The sequence below is a fragment of the Triticum aestivum genome, chromosome 7A (genome assembly GCF_018294505.1).
Source record: "Triticum aestivum cultivar Chinese Spring chromosome 7A, IWGSC CS RefSeq v2.1, whole genome shotgun sequence".
NCBI classification, from domain to species: domain Eukaryota; kingdom Viridiplantae; phylum Streptophyta; class Magnoliopsida; order Poales; family Poaceae; genus Triticum; species Triticum aestivum.
In genome coordinates, this window is record NC_057812.1 from 135,556,826 (window position 1) to 135,566,092 (window position 9,267).

At 45.6% G+C, this 9,267-nt stretch overlaps 1 protein-coding gene across 1 annotated transcript; it reads right to left on the bottom strand.

The window, feature by feature from the left end:
* Positions 1-6,670: 6,670 nt before the first annotated feature.
* Positions 6,671-7,611, bottom strand: LOC123152637 (germin-like protein 8-14). The gene has a single exon (XM_044572138.1). The coding sequence runs from the start codon at positions 7,564-7,566 to the stop codon at positions 6,928-6,930; it is 639 nt and encodes a 212-aa protein (XP_044428073.1). The 5' UTR covers positions 7,567-7,611; the 3' UTR covers positions 6,671-6,927.
* Between the last annotated feature and the right edge of the window lie 1,656 nt (positions 7,612-9,267).

Sequence of the window (9,267 nt, forward strand, 5' to 3'; positions counted from 1 at the left end):
TTCCTGCCGCCGACTCGCTCGCTAGCCCCGCCGCGCCCGCCTGCGGCTGCCTTGCTGCCGCTGCTGTAGGCTGCAGCTACAACCGCGCCCTCCTTCTGCAGCCAGCGCCGCTCCGCCTCGCGCTCGCCCGCTCCCCCGCGGGCCGCCCTCTGCTTTCCCTGCTCGCCGCAGCCGCCGGCAACCCAGCGCCTCCACTGGCCTGGGCAGGCGCCCAAAACGGGCTGACGCCCGCACTGCCCGTGCCCGTTAGGGCCCCCTGGCCCAATGACAAGTGGGGCCTGGCCCTAGAACGTTAATAATAATAATAATAAGGTTTAAAAAAAGAATAATAAATTAATTAATTAATCAATTAATTAATTAATTAAACAATTAGTTAACTTAATTAATCTTGATTAATTAAACTAAACAATTAATTAAACTAATTAATCATGATTAAGATTAACCAAATAACTAATTAAACTAACTGCTGTTAGTTAATTAACTAGTTAATGCTAGTGGGGCCCACCCCTAATTAATCCTGATTAGGTTAATTAAATTGGATAATTAAATGTGTCACTAACAGGTGGGACCCACCTGTCAGGTTGACCAGGTCAACTGCTGATGTCATGCTGACATCAGCAAACACTATTCTGGATAATGTTGATTTAATTAATTAGATAAATCCTAAAAATAATTTAAATCTTTTAAAATTAATATAAAAAACCGTAGCTCGGATGGAAAAACTTTGTACATGAAAGTTGCTCAGAACGACGAGACGAATCCGAATACGCAGCCCGTTCGTCCGCCGCGCATCCCTAGCATAGCGAACATGCAACTTTCCCCCTCCGGTTCATCTGTCCGAAAACATGAAACACCGGGGATATTTTCCCGGATGTTTTCCCCCTTCACCGGTACCACCTCATACCGCGTTAGGGCACACCTAGCTTCACGCTTTGTCATGTCGTGCATCGTCATGCATTTGTTTGCATTATATTTATTGTTTCTCCCCCCTCTTCTCTAGCTAGACACCGAGACCGACGCCGCTGCTACCCAGTACGACCATGGTGTTGACGACCCCTCTCTCTTGCCAGAGCAACCAGGCAAGCCCCCCCCCCTTGATCACCAGATATCGCCTACTCTCCTCTATACTGCTTGCATTAGAGTAGTGTAGCATGTTACTGCTTTCCGTTAATCCTATTCTGATGCATAGCCTGTCATTGTTGCTACAACTATTGTTACCTTTACCTGCAATCCTAATGCTTAGTATAGGATTCTAGTTTATCATCAGTGGCCCTACATTCTTGTCCGTCTGCCATGCTATACTATTAGGCCGTGATCACTCGGGAGGTGGTCATGGGTATATACTTATACATAATATATGATACTTGTGGTGACAAAAGACGGGTCGGCTCGAGGAGTACCCACAGTTGATTCACGAATTGGGGGCTGGAAGGACATACTTTCCCGACAGCCCTCTGTGTGGATCTTTGTGGCGAAGCGACATGGCAGGTTGAGACCACCTAGGAGAGAGGTGGGCCTGGCCCTGGTCGGCGTTCGCGGTTATTTCAAGATAACACGTTTAACGAGATCTTGGTATTTGATCTGTGTCTGGCCACTGGCCTATACGCACTAACCATCTACGCGGGGACAGTTATGGGCACTCGACGTCGTGGTATCAGCCGAAGCCTTCGTGACGTCAGCGACTGAGCGGCGCGCGCCGGATTGGACCGTAAGCCTGCTCTCGTATCAAGGGGGCTAATTCTACTTCCGGCCGCGTACGCAACATGCAGGTGTGCAATGGGCGATGGGCCCAGACCCCTGCGCCATAAGATTTAGACCGGCGTGCTGACCTCTCTGTTGTGCCTAGGTAGGGCTGCGACATGTTGATCTTCCGAGGCCGGGCATGACCCAGAAAAGTGTGTCCGGACAAAGGGGATCGAGCGTGTTGGGAAATGTGTGCACCCTTGCAGGGAAGTTAATCTATTCGAATAGCCGTGATCTTCGGTAACAGGATGACTTGGAGTTGTACCTTGACCTTATGACAACTAGAACCGGATACTTAATGAAACACACCCTTCCAAGTGCCAGATACAACCCGGTGGTCGCTCTCTAACAGGGCGACGAGGAGAGGATCATCGGTTAGGGTTATGCTACACGATGTTACTTGGGTAACTTACCATCTACTCTCTTCTCCTGCTGCAAGATGGAGGTTACCAGAAGCGTAGTCTTCGAAAGTATTAGCTATCCCCCTCTTATTCCAGCATTCTGCAGTTCAGTCCACATATGATACCCTTATTCCATTTGATACCAATGCGTACATATGTAGTATAGCTCCTTGCTTGCGAGTACTTTGGATAAGTACTCACGGTTGCTTTGCTCCCTCTTTCCCCCTTTCTATACCCGATTGCTGCGACCAGACGTTGGAGCCCAGAAGCCAGACGCCACTGTCGATGACGACTACTACTACTCGGAGGTGCCTACTACTACGTACAGCCCGCTGACGACGACCAGGAGTAGTTTAGGAGGATCCCAGGCAGGAGGCCTGCGCCTCTTTCGATCTGTATCCCAGTTTGTGCTAGCCTTCTTAAGGCAAACTTGTTTAACTTATGTCTGTACTCAGATATTGTTGCTTCCGCTGACTCGTCTATGATCGAGCTCTTGTATTCGAGCCCTTGAGGCCCCTGGCTTGTAATATGATGCTTGTATGACTTATTTTTATTTGTAGAGTTGTGTTGTGATATCTTCCTGTGAGTCCCTGATCTTGATCGTACATGTTTGCATGTATGATTAGTGTACGATTGAATCGGGGGCGTCACAGGCCGGCCGGCCTCCCCTTGCTCCTTTATATACAGGGGCAGGGGGGCACCTCTAGACACACAAGTTGATCATTGATCTCTTAGCCGTGTGCGGTGCCCCCCTCCACCATAATCCACCTCGATCATATCGTAGCGGTGGTTAGGCGAAGCCCTGCGTTGGTAGCATCATCATCACCGTCACCATGCCGTCATCCTGACGAAACTCTCCTGTGAAGCTTTGCTGGATCGGAGCTCCCGGGACGTCATCGTGTTGAACGTGTGCTGAACTCGGAGGTGCCGTGCGTTCGGTACTTGGATTGGTCGGATCGTGAAGACGTTCGACTACATCAACCGCGTTCTCATAATGCTTCCGCTTACGATCTACAAGGGTACATGGACGATACTCTTCCCTCTCGTTGCTATGAATCACCATGATCTTGCGTGTGCGTAGGAAAAATTTGAAATTACTACGTTCCCCAACAGTATTTTCAAGCAAAGGCCACAATCAAATTCAGGAACAACTGTATTGCCATGCTCAAGGATGAAAATGGATTAGAGCACCATGCACACCATGCCAAAGCTGCTATTTTATAGAGGGTATTTAAAGACAGACTGGATACAAAGGCTCATTCTCAAAATCCTTTACAACTCCAACACCTGCATGTGCACCATCAACATCTTGAAGAGTTGGAAGCCCCTTTTGATAGGAATGAAATTGATGAGGTGGTACAGAACATGCCAGCTGACTAGGCACCTAGCCCTGATGGTTTTAACTCTGCTTTCTTGAAAGCTTGTTGGGGGATCATTAAAGAGGACTTCTATAAATTGCTTGCAGACTTTCACAATGCTATAGTTAATCTTCAGAGTATTAACTGCTCCTTCATTACATTGATACCAAAGAAAGACTCTGCTTCCTCACCAGCAGAATTCAGACCTATTTCATTACTCAACCGCACACTGAAGATCATCACCAAACTTCTTGCCAACAGACTTCAGAAAGTGATTTTGAGTATGGCCCATAAAAACCAATATGGCTTCCTTAATAACAGGTGTATTCAGGACTGCCTGGCTTGGACTTATGAGTATATCTATCAATGCCACCAATCTAAACAAGAGATAATCCTTTTGAAACTTGACTTTGAGAAGGCCTTTGATATGATCAATCATGACACTATAGTTGATATTCTGCAAGCTAAAGGTTTTGGCTCTAGATGGATAAATTGGATTAAAATGATTTATGGCACAGGCTACTCCTCAGTCCTCCTCAATAGGGTTCCCGGGAAACAACTCTTATGCAAGAAAGGAGTTAGACAGGGTGACCCTCTTTCCCCTTTAATATTTGTGCTGGCTACAGATCTCCTTCAATCCATTTTCAATGAGGCCATGAATCACTCTCTTCTGGAATCTCCTCTGCAACATCATTCTTGTCAAGAATACCCTATAGGCCTATACTACAATATGCTTATGATACTATTCTGGTAGCTAAGGCTGATGCTAGACAGTTAAGCCAGATTCAAAACCTGCTCCTGCACTATGAAACTTACAGTGGACTCAAAGTGAACTACTCCAAATCCATCATGATCCCCATCAACACTCGTGCAGACAAGATGCATACTCTATCTCAGTTACTGGATTGCAAAATTGGGTCATTTCCTCATACATATTTAGGGCTGCCACTCTGCATCTCAAAACTAAGAATTGAAGACTTTGTCCCCATGTTGACAAGGATTGAAAACAGACTGCTAAGTTGTTCCACCATGCTCTTTACTGGAGACAAGCTCACTCTACTTAAATTAGTTCTCCAGTGTGCCAACTTTTTTCATGTGCACTCTCATGCTGCCCAAATTAGTGGTTAAACAGATTAACATCTACCTGAAGCAATGTTTTTGGAGAAAGTATGGAACCCAAGACAGTAGCCCTGCCCTTATCTCATGGGAGAAAGTATGTAAACCCAAAGAATTAGGTGGTCTTGGTGTCCTAGATATCACCACCCACAATTAGTCCCTCCTCATGAAGCACTTGCATAAGTTCATGAATAAAGAAGATACTCCATGGGTGAATGTCATTTGGGAATCTTATTATCAAGATTTAGTGCCAGGTGATAGGATGATTGGATCATTCTGGTGGAAAGCATTGCTGAAACTACTTCCCACCTTCAAGATACATGCTAAATGCAAAGCTTATAAAGGTGACACCACACTTTTTTGGTCAGACAACTGGACTGGACAGACATTGCAAAACAGATTCCCAGAACTTCATTCTTTTGCAATAGACAAGAACACCACTCTTGAGAATATGCAGTGTCAAGATGATATCAGCCTTCTCTTTCATATACCACTGTCTGAACAGGCCTATTCTCAATCTGACATGGTTCAAGACATGCTCTCCACCAGAGCTGTTTCTGAAGAGAAAGATCAATGGCACTATGCTTGGTCCTCACCGCAATACTCCTCCAGGAAGATGTACAAGCTGCTCAAGGGTGCCAATTCTGCACACAAGATTTTCAAAGACCTGTGGAGCACCACTTGCAGACTAAGGCACAAGATCTTCTACTGGCTGCTTCTATATGATAAACTTAACACCCGAAACCTTCTCCACAGGAAAAAATATGACCATGCAGGACTACAACTGTGCTTTATATTCAGATCACACCGAGGAAACACTTGCTAACCTCTTCTGGAATTGCCCATTTGCTCTCCAATGCTGGGATTTCCTAACACCCAACAGACACATAGGTATTTCTACCTATGATGAAATTCCGATGATCACAAGCCAACTGCCTCAGGAGATTGCTCAAGACATAGTATTGATGAGCTGCTGGGGGATATGGTCAGTCTGAAATGACAAGATTTTCAGATTAGCAGCACCACACATCAACTCCTGGAAGCACTACCTTAAAGAAGGTTTATGGGCAGCTCAACTCAGGTAAAAAAAGAGCAAATCACAGATACTAAATACTTGGACTGAACAGATCCTTTAATTTGCCAATGTGTTCATTCCCTAGAGCAGGAGTGGGATAAAGTTGTATTTGTTTTTTTCATTGTAAATACTTTTCTTATTTAATGAAATTACCGTAGAACAATTGTTCTACGGTCTCAGTTTCAAAAAAAGGGGTCATGTTGACCAAGGATAGCATAACAAATTGTAACTGGGATGGTAGCAAAATGTGATGTTGTTAAGATGATGAAACAATGAATCACATATTTCTCTTTGCCAGTTTTCGTGCTTGCTATGGCAGACGGTCCATGTTGCTTTTAATGTTCCACCACATATTTGTATCTCTAGTATGTCTAGAAATTAGTTGCATGAGGGATAAAATACATGTGGGAGTATCAACCTTTTATTGGATAACTTGGAATTGTCGGAATGATGTTGTGTTTAAGATACGCGAGTGGGAGTATCAACCTTATGTTGGACAACTTGGAATTATCGGAATGATGTTGTGTTTAAGAGAGTTAGTACTAAAGCAGCGGCAATTCATAGTTCCACTAAAGCAACTGCAATTAATATGGATCATAAGAAGTACTTCATCCGTTTCTAAATATTTGTCTTTTTAGAGATTTCAAATAGACTATCACATACGAATGTATATATACATATTTTAGGGTGTCGATTCACTCATTTTGCTCTGCATGTAGTCACTTGTTGAAATTTCTAGAAAGATAAATATTTAGAAACGTAGGGACTATTATTTTTTATCCACATGGTTACCCAATATAGATACGTGTGTGGTCGTTACTTTAGCGTGTGGATGCTCAGGAGTTCTTTTCTTCTAGACTCTAGATGCAACTATTTGGGGACTGTCACACGGGTTTTATTCGACCGATTTGAATGATAGCATAGCAATAGGATTAGTAACGCACCAGAGATTTACGTAAATCTCTATAACTTGTTCGTGTGGCCATGTTTATTTTTTAATTCACATTAAAACTTTTCAATGAAAAGGTTGTGTACATCAATCGAGATAGAATCCGAGGGTACAACCTTCTTTCTGAAAAAAAATGTGCCATTGACAATTATCAAATGAAATTGACATGAAAAATAAAACACAACTTGGAACAGACTCGGAGTTGACCTCACAAGCGCACGCACACATGCATCAAATTAAACCGACACGCTGACACCACGACGAACTTTGCTGAGAACTGGTCAATTAGCCGCTGCCGCCGAGCACGGACTTGAGCTTCTTCACCTGCGCGTCGTCCAAGAAGGTGACCTTCTCAACGACGGCGGACGGCAGGTTGTTGGCGAAGAGCGCGTAGTCAGTGATCTGCAGGCCGGGGTTGGGGCCGCTGAACGCAACGAGCGCCACCGCTGCCGAGCCGCCGCCGTTGTACTGGTAGTGGAGCAGGCCCTGGGGGAACACCATGATGTCGCCCTTGTAGAGCGTCTTGGTGTACACGGTGTTGGAGGAGGAGCTGATGAAGCCCGCCAGGATGGTGCCCTCGGTGACGAAGAGGAGCTCAGAGGCGGCCGGGTGGGTGTGCAGCGGCACGACGCCGCCCACGGCGATGTCGAGCCTCGCCGCGGAGATGCCGAGCCCGTTCACGCCGGGGAACTGGCCGACGAAGGCCGGGGTCACGGCCGCCTTGATGAGGTTGCTGGTGTTGCCCGCGGCGGCGAGGCCGTGGTAGTAGAAGTCCCCCGCGCCGACGCCGGTCTTGCACGGGTACCCGGCCGGCGTGTCGCTGCAGGACAGGTCGGCGACGCAGAAGTCCTGGGTCAGGGCCAGGGCGGAGAAGGGCAGGACGAGGAAGGAGATGAGCACGGGGAGCAGCATTGCGTTGGCCATGGCTTGCTACTGCGCTGGTGCTTCGAGTATGCTACTGTGCGTGCCCTTGTGGTGTTTATATAGGAGAGGAGGAGGCGGTGCAGCTGGTACGTACGAGCAGAGCAATGTAACGTGAGTGATATTCTTTGGCGATCGAGCTAGGGTTCACATGCGTGGCACTGTCCGGATCTTTTGGGATAAGTACGTGGCGGAGCCAGTGGACAAGCGTTTGGCTCATTAGCTGTGCATGGTCCATGAAATAGGGAAAGCTCTGGAAATGCTGCATTATTATGGAAGCACAGGACAATATAGGGCATGATGAGCTGTTTTTACGATGAGATGGATACGTGACCTACCCATTGTCTCATGCAGGCGCTAGATCTTTACAACGGTAGCATGTTATGGTGGCTAGTGCGAGCCGGTCGAATGCAGGCAAAGCTTGTTGCATGCATCCGTGAAGCCAACACTTGGTATTTTGCTGTGATCGACATGTCCTCGGGAAGTTTGTGGAGGCAAAAACTGCACCGGTCTTCGTTGCTTTGCAAAACGAGATATCGGGTTCGGGTGCGTGGCCATGCATGTGAAATTTTAACGCCGGTCCAAGATCTTCGAGATTTTGTGGTTCATGCTCAGCATATTCCGAGAGTGATATGTGTGATGCCTGGACCAACGGGCAAGTGCAACTCGTGAGCTTATTTTTGTTTCTTGCTTGGATGGGACCTGTCTGGATGCAACGGGTATATGTGTATAATGCCGTTATCGGGAGGTAATGCCACCCGTCCACTCTTTGGTTGTATGAAAATATCTTGCACGCGTAACAAGCGTCTCTAGACTCTGTGTAAAACAAAAGCGTCTCTAGACTACCGAAAAAGTTTCTAAATGTAAAATAGAGTGGGCCTTTATAATATATTAATATGTCGGGCATTTCTGGGCTCTTATTAGTTTTTCTCTTTCAACACAATATAAACAGGATGCTTATATATACTAGTCAATGTGTACGTGCAATGCACGTTAATTTGGAAATATATTAAGTGCATGCGAATATTAAGTAGGATATTATTTATGTGTTATTATGTAATTAGCACTATATTTGAGATGAAATTAACTGCATGCCAAACGTGTTGAGCGCTCGACATTGAAACAGTCTAGATCGTTGGATTGACATGATTTGATGGTCGAGATTAATTGGATCTGCCTCTTTGGGTCTTTCTATATTGATAGATATAGATGCACATACACCCATCCCTATGAATGCAAGCACACACATGCCCAAATCTATGAGCACCTCCGAGAGACTGAGCCGGCACATCATCTTAAGATTGACGAAGTCGCCACAGACGCATTTGTAGTCGACGGGAACATCACCTCCCACTGAACACCCATCTCTGGAAGGACTGAAATAAATCCAGGGAAATGCGAACACCAGTGTCAAGTTTAGAACTTGAACCCTGATGGGCTGGTGATACCACTGTTCTTCTAACCATCCAACTATAGGTTGGATCATTGGGCTCTTACTTACTAGGAGTACCTCCATTCTATAATTTCAAAGAATTCTAGAATTGCTAGCCTTTGACAAATTCTTTCTAATGAACACTGTGGAGTCACCCAGGCTCCAATTTTATATAATGAAACTATAATGTCTTACAAGACCAAAATTTTAAAGGGTTTAAAACCAACACTATAACTAACAAAGCAACCTAAACGGTTAACAAAAGAAACATA

Excerpts from the sequence above, each read along its gene's own strand:
- LOC123152637 (XM_044572138.1), bottom strand. The coding sequence starts at position 7,566 with ATGGCCAACGCAATGCTGCTCCCCGTGCTCATCTCCTTCCTCGTCCTG.